This window comes from Pelobates fuscus, chromosome 2 (assembly GCF_036172605.1).
Source record: "Pelobates fuscus isolate aPelFus1 chromosome 2, aPelFus1.pri, whole genome shotgun sequence".
NCBI classification, from domain to species: domain Eukaryota; kingdom Metazoa; phylum Chordata; class Amphibia; order Anura; family Pelobatidae; genus Pelobates; species Pelobates fuscus.
In genome coordinates this window covers 294,954,646-294,978,432 of record NC_086318.1, presented here as the reverse complement: position 1 = coordinate 294,978,432, position 23,787 = coordinate 294,954,646, and the positions used below count along the sequence as shown (strand labels likewise).

The window sequence follows — 23,787 nt, the reverse complement described above, 5'->3', positions numbered from 1 at the left end:
CTTTACATTGAATGCTACGGAATCTGTTGGTGCTATATAAATGGCAATAATAATAATTATAATGAAGTTGATGTTCATCCTGAAACACTTCAGATCCTGGCTCCTGTGAACCAGCCTGTGGACTTACCTTCTTTGCTTCAATCCTGCTTACTTCCAAACCTGTACTATACTAGCCTGAACTACTCCTCAATCCTACTTACTTCCAACGCTGCTCAATACCAACCTGAACTACTCCTCCATCCTGCTTACTTCCAACCCTGCTCAATACCATCCTGAACTATGCTTTATCTTACCCAGCTGATTTCTACCAGCCTGATCTATACAACTTGTCTGCTCCATACCTACCTGCATAACACCAATCTGGACTCAAAGTAATTTTTTATGGTGCTATTTTCCTGTTTGATCAATACTCCTTCTAATTGGGGGGTGATTAAAGGACCACTATAGTGCCAGGAAAACAAACTCGTTTTCCTGGCACTATAGGGTCTTTAGGTTCCCCCCACCCTCAGGGTCCCACTCCCACCAGGCTGAAGGGGGAGGAAGGGGTTAATCACTCACCTTTCTCCAGCGCCGGGCTCCCTCTGCACTGGGGAAATCTCCTCCCTCTTCCGACGTCAGCGCTGAATGCGCATGCGCGGCAAGAGCCACACGCGCATTCAATCAGTCCATAGGAAAGCATTATGTCAATAAGACAGCCACTAGAGGCTGGATTATCCCTAATGTAATCATCACAGTTTCTCTGAAACTGCTATGTTTACAGCAGGCAGGGTTAACCATAGATGGACCTGGCACCCAGACCACCTTATTGAGCTGAAGTGGTCTGGGTGCCTATAGTGGTCCTTTAACAAAATGTTTTCCTGTAATCCTCCAACCTATTTGTTCTGTTCTGTTTTATTTGTCCTTCTAATTTTAACCTATACTTGTATCTATAGGTTTTCTTATTATTTACTTTCATTTCTGTGTGTAATCTATTTAGGGCATATGCCTAAGCCCTTTTATTTCTGTTTTCTCTCTCTCTTTCTATTATAGGATACCCTGTTCATACTATGTCTAAAAGCACAAACAAAGTACCTGAAGTCAACCCTGGCATAAGTCTCCTCTCTGACCTGCTGAAGATCATGACAAGTTTAAGGCCGTAAGGCCTGTATTTGTGGGAGGAGTTAGCGTTCCTATATAAACGCTACTCCCCCCTTTCTACCTTGCCGTACGCACGCTGTTCACCCCACCCACCTCTCCCTCTTATACAATTCATTCGGGGAGGCCCTCTTTTACAGGCCTACCCCCTACGTCGGTTCCGGCACACCACACAGACTTAATTCCAATCACAAGGTATTTCACTATACGATATTAACCGACCACAAGTATTATTTATATATCTATTACTATGATTTAATTTCTAGATCTATAATAATTTTTAATATATATTTATTTTAAAAAGTCTCCATTGATATTATATCTTTAGTATTTCATGTTAGCAAAAAAAAAAAGACACTACAATCATTTCCCTTTTATTTTATATATATTTACACTGTCACACTCATTAATTCAATATTTGATTAATTATGAATATTACACTCTAAACAAGTGCTATTTCTCAGCATAATTTATTTATTTCAATTTATTTATTCACAGACTGTCACTGGCTCCCAAGAAAAACTCTTCCTCATTACTGCCAGGGCTGGAGGAGGAGACAAAGGGGCCATGTAGATGGGCGATGGGGAAACACTTAGGGATAAGAGCGTTAACAAATTTAAAAGTTGATATATTTTATATAAATAAAGATGTTATCCAGCTGGAGTGCTGAATGTGCTACATATGCCTAGTTATGGTAAAATAATTAATATATGTTAAGATCAATCTTTTGACTTATATTTGGTACTGTAAAGAACATTTTAAAGGGGTTTCAAAAATATTGGGTATAGACCAACATTGTTTTAAAAAGTGCAATTTTATATTTAAACCACCCCAAAAAAAAAAACATTTAATTTTACAAAATCATATAAACATGTTGATGTGGATAAAGAGAGGAGATTTTGTTTCTATTGTTTTATCCTCACCAGTCTGACGAGTCTCTGGTATGGACACTGACCATAAGGAAACGTCAGACCTTGCATAACAGAAAGTAATGATTGAATGATAAAGATTTGAGATATGAAGCAGTCAAGATATTTTAACTTAAAAGAAAGTGTGTTTATTGGTATCATACCATATGAAAATACTGGAGTATTATCTGAGTGTGTATTTCATGAAGAAAAAATGAAAATAGATAAATAATAATACAAATAATAATAATAATATTACTAATTATAATAATAATATATATATATATATATATATATATATATATATATATATATATATATATATATATATATATATATATATATATATGTATGTATATATGTATGCCCTGCCCTGTTTTGCCCTGTTTTTTTTTAAATAACATCAGTTATTTTAACTGTTAAACTCTATCAGATTGATCAGTATTGTTTCAGTCCTGAGGAAGAGAGGAAAACTCTCAAAAGCTTGTCTTTTTAAATATTATGTTAGTCCAATACAAACTAAATCAATCTGATTACATACTGCAATACTGTGGTATTTTGGCATTGCGTATATACATACACTCATGACTTGTGGGTTACTAACAATCTGATAGTAATTATGAGGAAATGACAAATGAACATTGTGGTAAAACAAAACTTAAATAGCTAGATCGATAAGCCTTAATCCATAAATCTCTAGCATGAGCTTGATATAAAAATGTGTTGTTTTCAAGTAAAGCAATCATACTTCAAATATGATGCTTTTATGATGTTTTGTATGTTTTGGTTTTCTTTGGGGTAATACTTTTTGTTCAGATGTACGTTTTGTTTGGTAATGGATAGAAAAAGAAAAGTAAGATAGAACAATCATCATTCTTAAAGTTTGCAAGAATAATGAATAGAACTGTACATTTTAGTCCAAAATATAAAATACTGCCACTTTGTTCTCCAATTTATCTCTTGTCCTTGAATTGTTACTTTGCTGTTCAGTTTCTGGTTTATTGAATAATACTGTATGCATTTTTACGCACAACTAATTTTTCAGTTGCTTCCGGTTAATACTTGTGTGCAAGTGTCATAAAGCTATAGATTTTATTATTCTTTGCTCTGGACTTTATGATTTCATTACAAGTTTTTACAACCCATGTTAGGCAGGCAAAGGTCACAGAGTAGGATTTTTTTTTCCTGTGCCCTCTGCCAGAGGTTGCTTTAGTATCTTCATAGAGAAAATCTTTGCAGAACTGTGTGTGCCATACAGACAAAATGGCAACGAAATGCTGACAATTGTGAGCCCATGATACAAATGTTAATAAAAAATAATTAGAGTAAGACAAAGAACAACAAAAAAATAACAACGAAAGAGAAACACTGCAGGCAGAAAATCTTTACCCGGTGGTAAACAGGGGTCATCACAGTAGTGGGAATAGGTGGCTATTGATGATGAGGAGGTCAGGAACCATCATGGAAATAATAGAAAAGGAAGGATACATGTTAGCACTTTGCCATGAACATTCACTGTTAGGTCTAGCTCCTACAGAGACTTTATTTTGTTTTCTTCCTTGACACTTAAAATTATTGCCTAACCAAAATGACTTAGGGAGAAACATAAACTGTGCAAAATGTCCTATAAAAGTAGGACACCAAATAAATCATAAAAACATTAAAAAAAATAAAAGATTTATATACGATAAGAAAGGTAATAAAGTGCTTATTGTTGAATACGTGTTGCATGTGTTGTTGGATTATACTATGATTCTACATGTTTAAATGCCATCATTTTTATTTTCCTATTTAACTTTAAGCAAAGTCTAAATCATAGTAAAATAAAAGAGCACACACATATTTATTTCATATAGTTTCATACAATTTTAACTTTTGAATGTTGTTTATATTTATATTAAGTAAATAGTGCAAACTGCAATAATATTCAATATTGATCACTAAACATTTTTGTAAAATTTTGGTACTGAAAATAAACTTACAATTATACTTGTAATAGGATTTAATGTTAAAAAAGGACTCCGGGGCATTGCCAAGTTCTAAACTTCCTTGGGCTTTAGCCCATAATAAAATGCGATGACCCCTTCCCCGTGGCTGCATCCAAAGCCAATCCCCAATGCAATCATTTAAACCTCACAGTCCTATCCTAGCCTGTCTTTTTATTTCCCTATCTCCTTTCAACTATTTGTATCTCCCTACTCATCCCCATGACACCCCTTTTATCTTTGTATCTCTGTATCTAATATAAATCCCTGTGTGCCTCTCTCCACCCCTCCTCCCAACCCTCAATGTGTCATAAGGCTTACTACTCATTACTCTACTAATGTGCTGCTTTAATTAGCTTCTACCTAGTGTAAAATGATAAAAGCACTAGTATCCTGTTACTTGCAGTGTCTGGGGCTAAGAAGTCCTTAAAATACCCCTTAACAATGCTGGTGCCAGAAATAATTGAAGATAATATTTAGATAGTATTGTGCAATGTACGCGCTGCAATTAATTGATGGATTGTAATGTTGGCTTTGTACAAAAACAATTTTAAGGTGCTACATTAAACATACAGTTTGATCTTGAGTCCCGGCTTTCAAAAAAGACAGAAGGCTAGGCTAAAAATTGTATAAGATGGAATAAAAATGTCATTTAAAAAGGAAGGGTAGAAAAATACATCTGTCTATGGTGAAATAAATGAATATTATATTTCACGAATAAATAAAGGAATTGAGGAACCCTTTAAACACTACAGCAACTTTTGCTTACTGCATCAGATATGGCAAATACATCTCCTGTCACTGTCTCTTTGCACCCACTTGCTTATAATTGCAGAAATTTGCACAAATTGTTGCAAAGATACGTCTGTCAGTTGTATGTCAGCTATACTTCTTCCTCCAATACAAAATATTTCTACTGATGTTGCAATATTAAAAATTATGTATTTTTTTTAATTCTTCTTTTCCCGTTTGGAGACAGACTTCTTGCTGCTGACCTGTTCATTATTTTCCTCTGAGGCTTGTTGAAAGAAATTTCACCAGAGAAGGCTTGTCTATTAGTTTTTGTTGTAATAATAAAAACAATCTAATTTATTGGTGTGGTAAGGACTAATGAAAGGTGTGTATTATATGGAAACATGTTGTGTCTTCAGTTTCTTACCCCCTCCCACTTTTTATTGATGGTTGTTGATGCTGCTAAAAGGCTGAAAAACTAACAATGTCGAGATTTAGGTGTATTTTTTTTTTTTAATTCATAGTTCTCTGATGTCACTCATTGGCTTTGCATTGAGCCACAATATCTTTAACAAATGTGTATTGTCCTTTCTTCTAGGGATGTAACTGGGTAAAAACATTAGTATCAAATTGGACCTCTATATAGTGATTATTTTCCAAATATGTGTATCTATAGGTTCGTGATGTTAAACCAGGCTCAATGGAGTGGGAATTGAATACATGGAGTTAAATTGGCAGAACCCAGGAAGTCAACAGGATGGATCAAACTCAAAAGGAGAGACCCACTATCTTTAAACTTCACCAGTTGCCACTATCACTCACAGCAACCTTAACAGTTCTTATCTACAAGCACATTCATGTGTATGGAATTCTTTGCCCAGGGAGACTCTCTAGTCAAAATTAGAATCTGTGACTTGATTTCCAGGGAAAAAAATAAAAACATAGGCAGTTATTGCAGAAAACAACACTCAAAAAGTTAAAAGTCTATGACACTAGACATCAACATTGAGAAAAATAAATGCACAATAATTTGCAACTTTGCTCATAGTAAAATGGGATTAAACTATTTAAAAAAATATATAGTGTCCCTTTAAACAATACCTAAATAACAGCGTTTTATATATAGGGTGTCAAATATATATTGTAGATGTTTTGTAGAATTCTAAGAGGTATCAAAATGACTTGAGGAGGTGGACCTCTTGATATGTATGCGAGCACTATTTGAAGTGTTTTTTGTGCAGTGTTGGGATACATCATAACAAAAACAAACAATGACTGAATATTCACTTTATGTTTTAAGGCCATAATGATCAATAACAGAAAACAATAACTTACAGTAGGTATTCCACAAATCTTGAGATATAAGATGTTTAGAGTATGTAGTTAGAGACACCAAAGGTAGCAATCAACATCTAATTAGTGGATATCATTTAATGTTTAAGACACATACATTTTACAATTATTCTTCATTATATAAATGTTGGGAAACTACAAATGATTAGTTTTTTTTTTTTTTTAAACTTACCTTCATTACAATAGACTGCAACAAAATATATTTTCATAGTCAAAAGGCTCAAACAACACAAGATTAGACATCTCAAATATTGTTATCAAATGATGATTTTTTTTCATTGAATGAGTGGATTGTTACACAATAACAAAAAATGACAAAATTAAATTCATTGAAATGATGGGTGTCACAAATAGACCAGTGTTTCTGATATAATGGTTTAAATGCATCATGGTAACACCTGCACGTGTTAAAAGGAATACTTTAGGTAATATAACCTGGTTTAATGTTACATCATTTAGGAATGATTTGCCCTAAACCAAGTGATAATCTGAGAATGATGTGGGCAGGTTAGCCTTAGTTTGGTGAAACTGGCATAGCGAATATGGAAGTTTTAATCATGCATTATCAATATGGCTAAGGTGGAGTGGTGACAGGAAAAACCCTAGTTTATATTAAACCATTTCTAAGTGGTTTGAAAGTAAACCAAAACTGTATAATGCTAAGCCAAACACAAAGTTTAAATGGGGTTGCTAGTTCAATGGAATTGAATAAAACATTGAAAATCACATATACATTGTGTTAACCTTTTTCACAAGATGTTTAGTTTTCTTTTAAATTTATATTAAAGATTTGGCAAATTGTGTCATAAAACATTTCAGATAAATCAAAGCCAGTACACCCATTGCAAATGAAGAGGAAAAATAGAAACATCTTCTCTGTATGTTTTCTCTATACTATCCAACAGGAAAAGAACAGAGCTTATATCAATGATTGACATGGACCTACGATGTAGCTGCCTAGTTGCATGATAAAGCGATATGGAATTCTACGTTTAATTTTATTTTTCATACATTGCAAATATGTATATGTTAACTGTAGAGGGAAAATATATATTCAAAATGTTTTCTTTCAAACATTAACTTTACTTGTTTAAAAGAACACTAAAAGTACCATAACCACTCAATGGTGCAGGGCTTAACTTATTGACTGAGAGCAATCAGCCATCACTTTCACTCAAAATCTGGACATGCAAATCAGGCTTAACCAATGGATGTTCTCTGGCTCTCCATACTGGAAAGAAGAGGTAGGGAGAGGTATATGATGGACCAAATAAGAAATCAGTGAGAAAACATTTTGTTGGTTTATATTGAGGGTGCTGGAGAGGGGGCAAGGCAACCTAGGCACCATAAACACTGGCACTCATTGTAGATATTTAGCATTGTGATGAATTATGTTCTAGGAGTCGATTATAAAATGTAAAAATACAATTAAAATATATATGTACTCAATGTTAATTATCTATGCAACACAATCTCCGAATTACAGTTATTCAAGTTGGTTGGCAATTAATTTTGCATTTTGAAATCAGCAGAAAGTATAGTGGGGATCACAATAAATGCTTAATTTATAAGTAATTAATGCATTCCCACAGTTACATAACTGGGAAAGATAAAATGATAAATGCTACACAAAGACACCAATCCAACCTCACAATCTGTTCAATAGTGCTAAAATATGTTTTGATATTAATAAACATAAAATACAGTTCAGGTAAATATTCCAAGAAGAGGCACTAAGGAGTTTATTTAATAAACCAGTGGTTCTAAAAAAAAAAACTCTGCCAGTCCAGAACTTAGGGATTGCCTAGTTGTGTTTAAGGTGTTTAAAAAAAAAAAAGGGTCCTCCAATCCCCTCTCCAATCTCCCCTCTCACATAACGTGGTTGGTCTGGCGAGTTAACTCTCCCACCACTCCCTCTTTCACATCACCCTTTATAGGTGGGCCCTCTTTTTTACAGGCCTACCGCATTGTCGGTTCTGGCACACCACAACTGACTGGTGTTTGTAAACTATACTATTATCACTACTAATATGTTACTACTAATGACATTACAGCAGTATTGCCCCGATCACAACGAGGTAATCCCTAAATCCTGGACTGGTAGTGAGTGCCCTGAGGACTGGTTTGGAAACCACTGCCCAATACTATAAATTGTAGCAAAATGAATGCCAAATGGCAACATTAATGGCACAGTAGTCAAGTTACGACTATATGTGGGTTGGTGAATTGTTTATCTCAATTCAGAATTTTAATTTGCACAAATTAGAGTTTGCTAAAGAAATCCGTATGTATTCCTTCCTAAGATATTTGGTATATGCAGAGATAATGAAATGAATTACACAAAGTACTAAATGCATAAACCATGATAAACACATACAGTTTAATGAAAATGAGTGACTAATGATTTTAATTTTGACATCATAACTGAATATACTGTGTGTGGGAGGTGCACTAACATCTGTTGCAGCATGTGTGTTTTGTACCTATAAACGTATGCTAATGTCATATAGTCTAGCACTAACGATGATATGTTTCAGGTTTTCTTCATTTGAAAACATTTATGGCAGCAAATCATGTTAATTTTATAGCCAAGCGTCTGCTTCTCCATTTTTACATTATCGCATTTGGGCAATGCCCTATGATATAATACTATTTTATTTGATTCATATTCATCTGTTTAGTGTTATCGCTGACACTTTTTGCTTGTTTGATATATGACTCTAAATTACAGATAACCTTTATAATGATAATGTTTGACTAATATAAAATACATATATATATATATACCAACAAATGCACATATAGACATTTATTATCAGGATGCAAACTTAAATTGGATTGTGGTGGTTATTGTTTTGCTTATCAATTGATCAAAGTGAGGTTGATTGTAGGAAACTATAAGGTTATTATGGTGATAAGGTTATTATGAGGAGCATAAGAAGCAGAAAGGGGTAAAAGCTATTTGGAAGATGCATCCAAAAAAAAAGGGGGAAAAAAAACTAGGGATGTGCATAGGCAAAATATTTTGTTCGGTCCGGTAATTCGGGTAAGTAAAAAAAATTGTCTGCTTTAGCAATTCAGACCAATGGCGTTCGGTTCGGCACTTCCTCACTACCTAACTTCGGCAGTTTGGAACTTCAGCTATTCGGAACTTCAGCAATTCGGAACTTCGTAAGCATCTGAATGTCTGAATTGCATGAAACAAATTGCACATGTCTAGTGGTTGTGGTGGCAGTACTGGCACTGGGAGCCCTATAGATGTGTAAGTGGTTGTGGTGGCAGTCAGGGCACTGGGAGGTGGAAGCCCAATAGATGTGTAAGTGGTTGTGGTGGCAGTCCAGGCACTGGGAGCTCTACAGATGTGTAAGTTGTTGTGTTGGCAGTCCGGGCACTGGGAGCCCTATAGATATGTAAGTGGTTGTGGTGGCAGCCTGGGCACTGAGAACCCTACAGATGTGTAAGTGGTTGTGGTGGCAGTCCTGGCACTGGGAGGCGGGAGCCCTATAGATGTGTAAGTGGTTGTGGTGGCAATTCTGGCACTGGGAGCCCTACAGATGTATAAGTTGTTGTGTTGGCAGTCCAGGCACTGGGAGCCCTATAGATATGTAAGTGGTTGTGGTGGCAATCCTGGTACTGCGAGCCCTACAGATGTGTAAGTTGTTGTGATGGCAGTCCGGGCACTGGGAGCCCTATAGATGTGTAAGTCGTTGTGTGGGCAGTCCTGGCACTGGGAGGCGGGAGCCCTATAGATGTGTTTGTGATTGTGGTGGCAATCCGGGCACTGGGAGCCCAATATAAATGTGTAAGTGGTTGAGGAGGCAATCCTGGCACTGGGAGAACTATAGATGTGTAAGTTGTTGTGGTGGCAGTTCGGGCACTGAGAGCCCTAAAGATGTGTAAGTGGTTGTGGTGGCAGACCTGGCACTGGGAGCCCCCTGCCCATAGTAATACACAACCACTTACACATTTATATGGCTCCCAGTGCCTGGGATTGCCACCACAACCACTTACACATCTATAGGGCTCCCAGTGCCTTGACTGCACCACAACCATTTACACATTTATAGGGCTCCCGCCTCTCAGTGCCAGGACTGCCACCACAACCACTTGCACATCTATAGGGCTCCCAGTGCCCAGACTGCCACCATAACAACTTACACATCTATAGGGCTCCCAGCTTATTGCTCAAGATTCCTGTCATCATTCAGGTAATATCCCTCTCTCTTGTTTTGCCACTTCAGGACTTCAAAACGTGGCAATTTGGTTCGGTTCGGCACTTCTGAACTACCAAACTTCGGCATTTCGGACATTCGTAAGCATCCGAATGCGCGAATTGCATGAAATTTGTCCGAATGTAAATTTGGAACGAAACGAATTGCACATGTCTAAAAAAACTGAGGTGTATTGATGCTTAGAAAATACTTTAAACAGGCTTTGTTCATTCAATTGGGACTAAATGGAGACCACCCTGGAGCTTGTGAAGCTTAATTGATACATTGTTGCAATTTGCACCTCTATGATCTAAGTGTTCATCTGGGTGGCCGCAATTCCAATGGCCGACCACGAGGTGGTGGCCATCTTGTTCGAATGGACCAAAACCGTGAATAGACTTCAGGGGGACTTAGCCACGAATGCCCTGAACTATTTTCGGTATGAAAACTTTGCAGTTCCCGGTCGGTCCTCCAGCAGCACTTAGCTGCGATTCTATGGAACTATTTTCGGCTGATATGTTGGTCACCCAGATCAGGGCTATCAAGGGGTGTAACATTTGTGGGGTTTTATGTATTTTTAGGGTACTCTTGGTGTGTGTTTTTTTCTTTTTAAATGTGTTTTTTCTGTGCTTGGAGATAATTGGATTAGAATTAGTACAGTTACTGATCCAATTATTTCTCAAGCAGGGAGGAGGGATTGTATGTTTGTTATGTGAGTGTCGGGTTTTTAATCACTGTTCTTATTGGTCTGTGTCTTTGTGTTGGAGTCCCCAACAAGGTCCATTTGGGGATTGTCATAAAAGACCAAGTGTGGCTCCCATTAAATTGAGATTTGTTTACCCCTTCATGAAGTCTTGGCTCATGTTTGGGGGATTGAAGAACTACATACACTTTGGGGATTGCTATATCACAATACTCCCCTGAGTATAATCACTAGCTCTTATAAGAGCTGTTCCTGCTTTACTCTCTGGGCTAGGAGAGGTCTACCACTGGAAGCTGGATCCTGGTCTGTGGTCCAGGGTGGGTGGAGGATAGCGAGATCCCAACCAAACTGCGGCGGTTGGTGGAGTTTACTGTGGTTATGGTGTTCCAGTGCAGTGCTTATGGTACTCAAGTACTAGGAAGCAGTCGGGGTGCCAGACGCTCTGTCACATATGGGTCCTGTGGGATCTCAATTTAGTAGGCGGGGTGGGGAAACAGATGCATCTGCCTCGCTGTTCAATCAGATTCTCCTCCGATGCATTGAATCACATGCACTGTAGGGCTCTAATGCTTCGCTAGGAGAAACATTGGATTGGCTGAGGTCATCAGCAATCTTCCTTTTTATTTTAAGCTTAAAAAGGGGGCCTTTAAAGTATGCACGAGGAAACTCAAACACTACAAATATATGTTTTTATCTTAAAAATATTTGTTAGAGAGAAATATTGATGCTACTTTCTCTGCGCTGTGTGTATCACAAATCTATTTTAAATTGATACATTTTGCTCAGGGATTAATCTGAATATCTTTGCAGCCTTGGCACAATACTACACATTTGTTTACATGAGGAATTATATAGCATTAATATTGGTCATTATAAACATCAGTCACATAGACAATGTTTAGGACAGCTGGTCTTTGGAGATGCATTTACAACAATAGGTTTTTGTGTTGATTCTTCTTGTGCATATCATTCCTATGACTTGGTGGAATCTCAAGCTGAGGTTAGTTTGAATTTAATCCAATTGAAAAAGCAATATCTTAGATAAGTAGACTTGGAATTTTTATAACAAAGTGTGTGCTATTTGATAATTTTACATTTTTTGTGTCACAACCGACGTTGTACCTTGCCAATTGAGCAAGTGTACAAAGGAGGCTTTTCACTAATCATATATGGCAAAATGACACAACAGTTAACACGGTTGCCTAAGCGCATATCATGGCATGCACGTGTACCATCTTATTGTAATGCTACAGAGCCAAAGTAGACTATTTATAGTGTTACCATCTAGCCATCTAGAGATGGTGACACATCTTGTACGTAACATTTGGAATTTCTGGCTAATTAATAGTAAAGCATAATGGAATATGTGTGCACTGGCTCTGTGCTTTAAGAACTAGAAAATGCCTCCATACTTAATATTCTTGTGAATAGTTTGGCAGATAGTTTGGTTAGTTCACCATCATGTTATCAAAAGTTAATAAAATTAACTTCAAAGAGTTGTGTAATAAAAACAAGACAAACTCAAAAGTGTAGTAATCAAATGTGTCCTCTTGGTAAAATTATTATTATTATTATTATTATTATTATTAGAAATTTATTTTTACTACTATTATCATATGGAATTTTCATCTAGAAAAATGTACAGGGATTTATACTGAATACATTATTTTAAAATAAGAATTAGTTGAAAAAAAAAACAATTAAATGTCATGAAAACTAATAGCCTTACAATAAATTCAAAGCAATCACCCAAACAACTAAAAATGCCAATGGTGGCTTTTTGTAAATAGGTTCAAGGAGTAGTAATAACAAATTTAATGATAGAAATAAATTACATTTGTATTTATCTTGTGTTACTCCAATATCAACAATAGCATCAAATTAAACATGAAATGTATGGGGAATGGAATAATGAAAGAAATGTATTTGTGGCAAACAAACAATAAATACAAATTTACATTTCATTATCTACAAATGAATGGGGAAATAGTTACTTCTGTGCTCAAATTAATATCACTGTCAGATAGTTTGATAGACAGGAAGAAGCACTTCATTTCTTGAATAAAACTAATGAAAAACTGGCATCCCATATTTGATAAGTAAGTAGAGATTAAACAGGAGATGTTCCTTAGCAACATACTATATGCCTAGAAGAAAATAAATGAAGGAGACGGCATCAGGAAAATTACAATTCTACATGTTATAGATGGAGCTTATTTTAATACCACATCAGGGAGTAATTTTATTACCAATTTATTATCTTTAAAAATGTCCTACTGGTGATGTCAAGTACAATCACAGAGGTTTGCAACTGTCAAGGTCAAAATATTCTGCTAGTGAATACTGAGTCTGCCTACTGCAAATAATATGCATTATTGCCTTTACTAGAAATTAAAGGTGTTGTAATATATAAGTTTTTCTTAAAGGTACACAATCTTTTTTTTTTTTTTAGCAAGCTAGTAGATATACCCCAAATGAAAACATGCACATATTTATTTCTAAATTTGTTTTTCATTGGGGTATATCTAAAAACAGCTTGCAGAAGATGCTGATTTCTTGTCTGTGGTTTTTGCAAATCCAAACTGAAAATCAAATTAATGAGAAAACCCTATCTTGGAGTAGCAAGCACAAACACAGCTTTCCAATCTTTCTTTACAGCTCATTGAGAAGGGGAAATAAGACACATGCTAACAGAGAGTGCATGCCATTTCTATTATCTCCAAGAAGCTAACAGAAGAGGAATAAAAACCTTCATGGCTGTCTGACAGCCAATGAAGTGGTTTGCCCCCCCAAATATAAACATGCTTATTTGTTTTAAAATCTTCACTTTCATAAACCTGTCACAAATTTGAAAGGCTGCAGAATGACCTGTGCAAGAATTTGTAGCTACACATGAAAGATGCATTTGTCCACCTCCCAAAAAAACACAAAACAATGCATCTTCACCTGTGTGTCTCTTAACCTCCCTCTTCAATGTCTTACCCGCTTTAATGTATATTATCCCTATTTTACCCTATTTTACCTATTTGTGTGTCTTACAACTCTTCGCGTGTCTCTTCCAACCTACCCTTTGTGTGTCTTTTACTTCCCTCCACCACCTGTGTATCTTTTTTCCCGTAGCTCCTCTTTCTACCGCAGCCCCTTTGTGAGTCTCTGTCCCCTTAGCCTCTTTATGTGTATCTCTTTCTTCTCGTGTCCAGCCCCTCTGTGCCTCTTTATCCATCTAGTCCCTCTGTGTCTTTCTTTTCCCCTTTCCCAGTACATCTGTGTGTCTCTTTCACAATGTCCATCCCCTGCATTGTGTGTGTCTCCAATCTCTTTGTGTGTCTCTTACTTCCCTCCAGCCCCTGCGTGTCTTTTTTCACCCTAGCTCCTCTTTCTACCGCAGCCACTTTGTGTGTATCTTTCTACCACAGCCTCTTTGTGTGTCTCTTTCTCCCCCCAACCTCTTTATGTGCCTCATTCCCCCAGGCCATTTTGTGTATGTCTTTCTCCTCTTGCCCAGCCCCTCTGTGCCACCTTATCCACCTAGTCCATGTGTATGTCTCTTTTCCCCTTCCCCAGTCCATCTTTATTGTTTCACCCTTTCCATGCTCTTATGTGTGTCCTTCCCCCAGCCCCTCTGTGTCTTTTTCCCCTTCCCATTCCCTCTGTGTCTCTGCCTCCAAACCTCTCTGTGTGCCGCCTCCCCCATTTGTGTAACTTTTTACCCTTCCCCAGTGTGTCTCTTCCTCTCCAGCAACTTTGTGTGTCTCTTTTTCCCCCACCTAATTTTGTGTGTGTGTATTTCTTCCCTTCTCAAGTCCCTTTTGTGACCCTCTTCCCCCAGCACCTTTTGTATATATTTTTCTGCCCATTCCCAGCACCGCTGGGTGTCTCTTCCCCACAGCTTATCTCTGTTTGTCTCTTTTTCCTATCTCTGTGTGTATCTTTGTCCCCCCAGCCCCTGTGTGTCTCTTCCCTCACTTAAATTCCCCACTTGAATCCCTTTTTGTGTCTTATCTCCTCTTTTGAATGTCTTACCCCGTTAGTGTGTCTTATCTCCCCTTTGTCTTATGCCCCCCCGTTAGTGTATTTTATTGCCCATTTTCACCTTTGTGTGTCTTACAACCCCCCTTTTTGTGGTTCTTACTTCCTTCCAGCCCCTTTGTATTTTTTTTTCACCTCTAAATCCCTTTGTGTGCAACTTTCTCCCCTTTCCTAGCCCCTCCATGTGCCTCCTTTCTTTTGTGCATCTCTTTCACCCCCTACCCATTCTTTATGCCTCTTTCTACCATTTCAAACCCCTCTGTGTCCTTCCCCTAGCCCTTCTCTGTCTTTTTCCCCTTCCTCTGCCCCTCTGTGTGTCTCCCCTAGCTCATCTGTATAACTCATCCAAAGCCCCTGTGTGTCTCCAGCTCCTTTGTATGACTTTCTGTCCCAATGTGTGTCACTTCCCTTCCATCGTCTTTGTTTGTCTCTTACTCCCCCAGCTGTTCTGTCTTTTTAACCCTTCCCCAGAATATCTGTGTGTCACCCATGGCCCCTGTGTGTCTCCCTTTAGTCATCCATCTGTATGACTTTTTCCTTTCCACAGTTTGTGTTGCTTCCCTTCCTGCACCTTTTTTAAATTTCTTCCTCCCCTCCAGCCCCTTTGTGTGTGTGTCTCTTTCTCCGATTCCACATGCCCTTTGTGTGCCTCTCCTACCCAGCCCCTTGTGTGTGCCTCTTCCCCCAGACCATTTTGTGTGCCTCTTCCCTCAGCCCCTTCTGTGTTCCTCTTCCTTCAGCCCCTTACGTGTGCAGTTTCCACAAACCCCTTTTGTATATCTATTTCTCCCCTTCTACAGCCCCTCTGGGTGTTTCTCTCCTGCCAGCCCCTGTCTGTCTCTTTTCCCTTTCCCCAAGTGCCTGTGTGTATTTCTTTGCCCCCTCCCCCTCCCTTTATAGTCTTTCTGCCCCCTACTGTGCCTGCTTACCTTCCTGTGTAGTGTGGCTGAGTAGAACACTGTGGAGGATCTTCTGTATCCTTTACCTGGTCTGACAGGAAGCTGTTGACAAGAACTTCCTGTCAGACCAGGTAGAGGGTATAGAAGATCCTCTACCACGTATGAAATGACTGGCAGGGGGTGGAGCACTGTGCTGAGTGCTCTCATTCTGCTAGTCACCTACACTTTGCTGCCTATGCAGCCTTATGGTTGTGCTAGTCCAGGGCTCCAGAAACATAAAGCATTTCAGCAAATTTAAGTGTTTTCTTTGTATGGGTATTCCTTTAAGGAACACATACAAAAATAAAATAAAATAAAAAATGTGTGCAGCAGATTATTGTTTATAGATACAAACCTAAAAAGAACGATTATATTAGTACACAAATCAAGCACTATGTTAAGAAGACCTATGAAAAAGATTTGAACATTTTAAAGAAAGTTTACTGTATATTTATTTTCAACTTTTCATCTCCGTTTAATTCACAGTTTGCAAATAATTAGTTCTGGTATGTATTAGCAGCTTTAAAAGCTATCAGATAAGTGTTATATTTGTTATGAAATCATTTAAAACAGCAATTTTTATATTTTCAAAGCAACCGAAGTAGAAATGCTAGATAAAAGCAATTTCAACATTTTTAAAAGTATTACACTATAGAGATAATTTCACATTCGAGCAATAGTATGTATCTAGCAATGAATCAACATGCAGGATTGGTGTTTTCATTTAGTAGAACGAAAATTACATACTTTCTTGTGTATAATACTATGTTATTATATTCGTTATATTATTTTTTTAAGATTACATTGTGATCACCAAAAAAACTTTCTGCTATTATATATTTAAGAGAAATGTTGAATCCAATATATTTGTAAAACAAACAATACAAAAAATGACAAGGTTTGGCTCTACCTGCAAGAGCTTTGTAGTCCACCAAGTCGAACATTACAATTGCTACGCTGGACCAAGTAACTATAAGAGCAGCTACAAGGAGCCATGCTACTGGTGAACGGAATGTTGTCTTCAAGTCTTGTGCAACTGTGTTTGTCTTCACTGACGGTTTATGAACAGTCCCATTCTTGCCATCTAGAACCATTGTGGTAGCGGATATGCGACCTGTTTAAAAACATCAGAGTTGTAAGAAATATTTCTTTAAAAAAACACAAGGTTAAAAGATATAACATTTCCAAAGTGGCAGATCCCCATGTACTCATACTTCATTTTTTGGGATTGCACAAAGATTTACTGAGTCTCTCTTTATGAATCTCTCTCTCTACACATACATATATACATGCACACATACCCTATCTATCTATCTATCTATCTATCTATCTATCTATCTATCAGAAACAGCTGTGAAACAGTGCTCTCTGCATGACCCACCCACATTGGACTGGCTTGATTGATTGGAAATATCAATATGTCAGTTTAGGCCACTTAATTGAACCCCCAAGATCCTCTGTGCTTGTTACAGTATGGTACTTGTTTATCAGGCCACAAAGAAATAACAATAACAGATATCTCATAACAGCGCTCAGTGTAATGGTGATGTATTCAGCCATCAAACTGGCAATGTTTTGATACACAAACAAAATGGCTTGCGAAAGACACTTTAATGGCACAATAAACTATCATTATATCCTATCACGGAGTGCTAAAGTTTCCGTTATTTTTTTTAATTCTGCTGACTGACCTTCCTATTCCTCAGGTAGACGTACCCCTGTTAGGCCTATTCTTTGGTCAGACCCATACAATTTAACATTTCCCTTTTGGATATACGTTTCTTGGCTAACAAGAACTACACTATTGGTCGATGATTTACAGTGAGAAGTAAATCTTGATCACCTTAATCACTGTTCATATCTCTGTGGAAATTTAGTATTACAAGTGTTAGTATTTAGAGTGAACAATTAAAGCCAACCTGCAGTTAAGTGTTAAGCCTTCCAGGCATTTCTTTTTTTCAATTCAAAAACAAAGACAAAAACTCAATATCCCATGCAGGGGAGGTAAAGAAACTCAAATATGGGAATCAAGACTTAGGAATCCCAGGAATAACATATAAACTTTCCAAAAAGTGCTCATGGGAACAACAATCAAGTGGTGCACATCATTCTGTAGTTTCAAGGTGTGATATAATGCGACTCAGGTTGAGCAGAGAATGTATTGAATTAAATCCAGAGGTAGATGTGTTTCGGTAGGGAACTATGATAAATGAACCAAAGAGAGCGGAATATCGGAAAGGGCAAGCTCCTCACATGAGAGAGAGCAGGGACAAGAGAAGAAAAGCAGGGGGAAAAGACCACAAGATAGGGAGGGGACTACCCACCCTGTCTGCATCCCCAGAACCTGTTGCCCCATTCCCCAGATAACCCCAATCCAGGAAATGCAGCCATGGGTCCTAAGTGGAGCAATCATGTCTCTGCTATAGGGAAGCCATCATCTCCTCCATAATTCCCTCAACCATTGCAATTCATTGTTGGAATGTTAAAGGGCAAGTGCTCCTCCAGAGGACTGGGATCATAGTCTTGGCAGTTTTAAGGAGGTGCTTGAGCATAGATATTTTATAGATAGAGATGGATAATTAAGTATAATGCGATAGATATTCTGCAGTATGGAAAGTTCTAGACATTTCTTGATGGGGGCCTGCAGTTTCTCTTCTGAGCAAAGAAGCCTAGACTTGTGCACACAAGAAGATATGGTTCAGCTGAACAATTTTTCCATAAGATAGAAAATATCTCTGGATGCCTGAATTTTTGATGAATGTCAGTTCAGAAAGTGAACCAGACAAACCAAAAGGGTGAGATAATGTATATATTTAGCAGTACACTGATAGCAGCATTTGCCCACCAAATCAAGTTACAAAAATTTACAAGTTACAAAAATTTACAAGTTACAAAAATTTACAAGTTACAAAAATTAATAAAATGTTGAATAAAATCAACATTCAGTCACTGTCCCTTAGCAATAATTTATTTTTTCCCATCAATCATCTCTTTTTTTGGCAGAATGCATAAAAACGGTCCGGAATGAGCATACTCATCCATTAAGTGTTTCAGTTGCTTCATGATTAAGATAAATTTGGCTCGGAGTTCAGAAATTTGACTGATCAACCAATCAGCCCAAATTTGGACGATTTGCATGTTCGAAACAAAAAGAATCTGAAAGGCACACATGCTGTGCTGACATATCTGTATTATTTTTGCTGACATCTACCTGTCTCAATATAATAACACATGCTGCATAATTAAAACTGACCAAATAGCTATCCAATGGTTTGATCTTTATCACTGAAGCAACTTTTTATTCAATTTTGGTGTTGAAATATATATATAAGGTATTTTTCAATTGTTTTTTTTAAAGTGAATATTTTAGAGTAGAAAATTACATAATTCAAGATATTAAAAATGATTTATTAATAAAACCTTTAATATTTTATTAGTGATCCCTCATTGCATGACAAACAAATAAAATAAAAATCCTGAAGGTATTTAATGAGGATTTCATATCCTTGGCATACTACAGCAAGGTAACCGTCTTGGTTCTTCACGAGTGAACCAGACCCTATGAAGCAGAATCTCACTAAATTAGACTGTGGCAAGGTTCCATTTCATACAGACATGTCTGAGCAACATCGGTATATTTGCTGCTTTAGGAAACATTATATTGAAAGAGCGTTTGATACAGATGAATCATGATTAAATAGCTTCATTTATTTCTGAAAGCATGACGTTTAAAGCATGGAGCAGGAAGCATATTCTTTTGAAATCCTATTTCTAGTCATTAAACCAGATGTTTAACAATATATACATTGAAGAAAATTCCATATTGTTTTCTGACAGAAATTTGAAAGTGACAATTTAGCCAATTCATGGAGTTTTGCTCTGGAATCTAAGGATTTAAAAAGGAGCAACATTTTTAGAAATGCATCTCCAATTCTGCAGTGATGAGATTGTACCGAGTTTACCTTAAAGGACCATTCTAGGCACCCAGACCACTTCAGCTTAATGAAGTGGTCTGGGTGCCAGGTCCAGCTAGGGTTAACCAATTTTTTTATAAACATAGCAGTTTCAGAGAAACTGAATACTGCTGCCAGCTACTGTATTCATTTTCTTAGTATCTGTTTATTTAGGTGTTATATTTCAAAATGCATAGAGTGCAAACATATGCCAGGACTATGGAAAATAGGTGTAAACCGTTCAAAAGAAAACATGGATTTTTACTTTTAAGTTGATGTTATATAGGTTAAAGGGTGAGTGAGTTTCATAAACTTTTTAGATGTTATTTTATTTCTGTAAAGTCAGCAAACTCTAAAAAAACATTATCATGAGAAAAAAAAAGAGCACATGGAGAGGATTTAAAGTTCATTTATATTCCAACTTATTTTTTTAATGAATATGTTTTCATGTGTTTTTGGTTACAGCTTGTCATTAGGTCTTGCTATTCTAATTTATATTATCAAGAGCAGATTTCAAAACAGACTCTTTTCCTTGTAACCTGGACTGCCATCAGGGACCTTCAGGCTTTGTACACAGATAAGTGGCCATTTCTCAGCAAGCAAGGGGCCTAAATGTTTGACAAAGCATTACTAAGTGGTTTGGTGAGATATGACTCTAACTGGATTGCAAAGAGCTACCCATGGCTCCTTTTCAAGGATGTGATCTGATTCCTCTCTTGCAACTGTCACTAATCTAATACTATCCTTACCTTTTTGTGTAATTTTACCCCACTCCCTCTAGCATGTAAGCTCATTGAGCAGGGCCCTCAACCCCTCTGTTCCTGTGTGTCCAACTTGTCTGGTTACAACTACATATTTGTTTGTCCACCCACTATAAAGTGCTGCGGAATTTGTTGGCGATATAAATAACATAATAATATAACAATTGATTAGAAAAAGCCATTTACGAATTATATCTGTGATGAAAGGGTAGCCTATGGTATGGATTTACTAGTGGAGAGCTGGAATATAAAACTTCATCTTTAATTAATTGTATTATTGCTACCCTCTAGTTGCACAATGCTCTAATACTGTAATGAAATATTCTAATTGTTATAACTTGATGGGTAGCTATGCCGTATAACCTAGATTTACTGGTTGGTCCAGGATTTATATAAACTCACCACCCTGTCTGATGTATAGTGCAGGATGAATTTCATGAAACAAACTACTCTCTTGTAATGAAAATGTCTATGTCTTGTGTCTTATATTGCCATGGATGTACAGCCCCATTTTATATTAGCTGTGACTCTATCCAGTAATGAAACAGCCCAAAGTGCAAATATTAATAGTGGGCTATACTACTATATTCTACCAGATTACCATAGCAAAGTCATGAAGCTACCATGATATTAAAACAAAAAGCTAAACTTTACTTGTATATTCTGTAATACTTAGTTATGTTAACAGTAAGGTTGGAGAAATGTCAATAAAGTTCAACCTTAATGTTACATTAGGCCTTGTCTAAAAGTGGGAACAATCTAGTCAGCTTTACTCCACCAGTAAATTCCCTCATTTAATTTCCTCATTTAATGCTACACTAAATGCAGGTTATGATGTAGTTTGACATACAGAGATAAAACGATTGCACATAGACTGTATTACACATTTTATATTTGAAGTGGGAGATTATATGTGGTTGTGAAGTTCTACAGTAAAACATGCAAACTATGTTTTTAAGTCATCATTGTTCACATCAGTTAATTTAAATTAAATACGTTCACTGAAATACCCCTCTCACACAAGCATAAGGGTCATATTTGTTTAGCAATGGCTTCACCTGCCATTTTATTTGAGCCTATTAAACAATTACATAACACTCTGCGACATGGGCACATACCACTTAGCTAATCAGCACCTGTGATTTTCCTCCAGTCACTAAATCTTTCCTGTCATCCTGTCTGTTAGATCCCATATATGCTCACTAATTAACCATGTCTGGAACTGAAACTGGCTTCACTTTCAGCTTGCTATCCTCTAGTATACTCATGTTTGCGAAGTGATTGCATATAAAATAAGTGTATAGGTTCTTTTGGCGTGCGAGTCTGTCTTGAGGTATACTGACGTTACTGTCTATTGAAGCTATAACATTGCAAAGTACAATTAGCCACATATTGATAGATGGGGTTTGTACCATGCAGGCTTTTGATAGTAAGTGGTAAATTCTAAATCAATCAATATTGTGTGCGTATATTGAACTAACCCCATGCATGTATTTCAAAGTGTGATATAAACAGCTTAGCGATACAAATGACAATCATTGTATATCCAATCCTCTGACAGTGCCCTTAAATCAGTCAAAGAATAGGATATAAATGTAACTTGTAATATATTGTAACTATTTAACTCTAATTGGGAACTAGGCAGGAGATATATAAAAAACGACAATAGAATGTATCTCACCACTTGATTCACAATAGCACTTGGTTTGGTTTTCTCAAATCTGGACCCCTTTACTTTCACCAAGCTGACCAGTCTCTAACTCATTTTTTGTTTTTTTTGTACACCTGCAGGCAAGTATTTAACAATTAGCTGCCCTCTTTTCCAAGTTTTTTTTCCCCCACAAACGAATGCACTTACTAATGCATTTCAGCTAGTGAGTGACCTCAGAAATCTTTTAAATTGTTACTCCAGCCACCATGACCCCTTTTGCTTTTTAGAAGTGGTCATGTGCGAAGACTCTGTTTTTTCATTGTTTCTACTTGAAAAGCTGCACAGAGGTATTTGCACTTTTATGCTGGGGGCTAGTTGCACCCCCCAACGCACACATGCCTACCTAATGTCAATTCTGTACAAAGATTACATCTAGAAGTATTTGATTAGACCACAGATAGGAAGGATATGCTGTTTGCAAGAATAAGCTGCATTGCATTTTTTGTAGAAATGCAAGATTGCACCCACTTGTTTTTTTTTCGCTTGGCAAGTCTGTTAGTCACCAGGTGTCCTTAAGATTTATTTTTATGTCTTCAGCAGTTCTTTCTCTCAATCTGCATTTTATCTAGGTAATCCCTCAGCATCCGTAAAGGAACACTCTGGGCACCAATATAACTTTTAGATATTTGATTGATTTTGGTCTCATTAACCCCTTAGCGACCAGACCAATAAGGACCAGGGCTGTTTTTACATTTCTGTGGTGTTTATTTTTAGCTGTAATTTTCCTCTTACTCATTTACTGTACCGACACATATTATGTACCGTTTTTCGAGCCATTAAACAGTCTTTCTAAAGATACCATTATTTTCATCATGTCATATAATTTACTATAAAAAAATGATAAAATATGATGAAAAAATGCAAAATAAAAAAACACACTTTTTTTTAACTTTGACCCCCAAAATCTGTTACGCATCTACAACCACCAAAAACACCCATGCTAAACAGTTTCTAAATTTTGTCCTGATTTTAGAAATAACCAATGTTAACATGTTTAACTTTTTTTTTTGCAAGTTCTAGGGCTATAAGTACAAGTAGGACATTGCTGTTTTCAAAATATATCTTTTTTTAAATGTATCTGTCATAAATCTCTGAATCACACCTCAATGTACATATTTTTTTAATGTAGACAACCCAGGGCATTCAATATGAGTATGTCCAGTATTTCTTCATAGCCATTTAGTTACAAACACTGGCCAAAGTTAGCATTTCTATTTGCTTGAGTGTTAAAAATGCAAAAAAACAATTAACTTTAGCCAGTGTTTGTGGTTACTAAAAAAGACTGAATATACTCAATTTGCAATACATTGGGTTGTCTTCTTCTCATTTCTGGGCTACCAGATGCTCTCAAAGGCAACATAACAAATCT

General features: G+C 36.8%; 1 protein-coding gene across 1 annotated transcript in view; it reads right to left on the bottom strand.

The window, feature by feature from the left end:
* The window catches only part of TRDN (triadin), a 781,460-nt gene that overhangs the window by 712,054 nt on the left and 45,619 nt on the right, over window positions 1-23,787 (bottom strand). Inside the window, exon 2 of the mRNA XM_063441781.1 lies at window positions 16,904-17,107. Within this exon, the coding sequence (XP_063297851.1) occupies window positions 16,904-17,107 (204 nt within the window). The remainder of the gene's footprint in view (window positions 1-16,903; window positions 17,108-23,787) is intronic.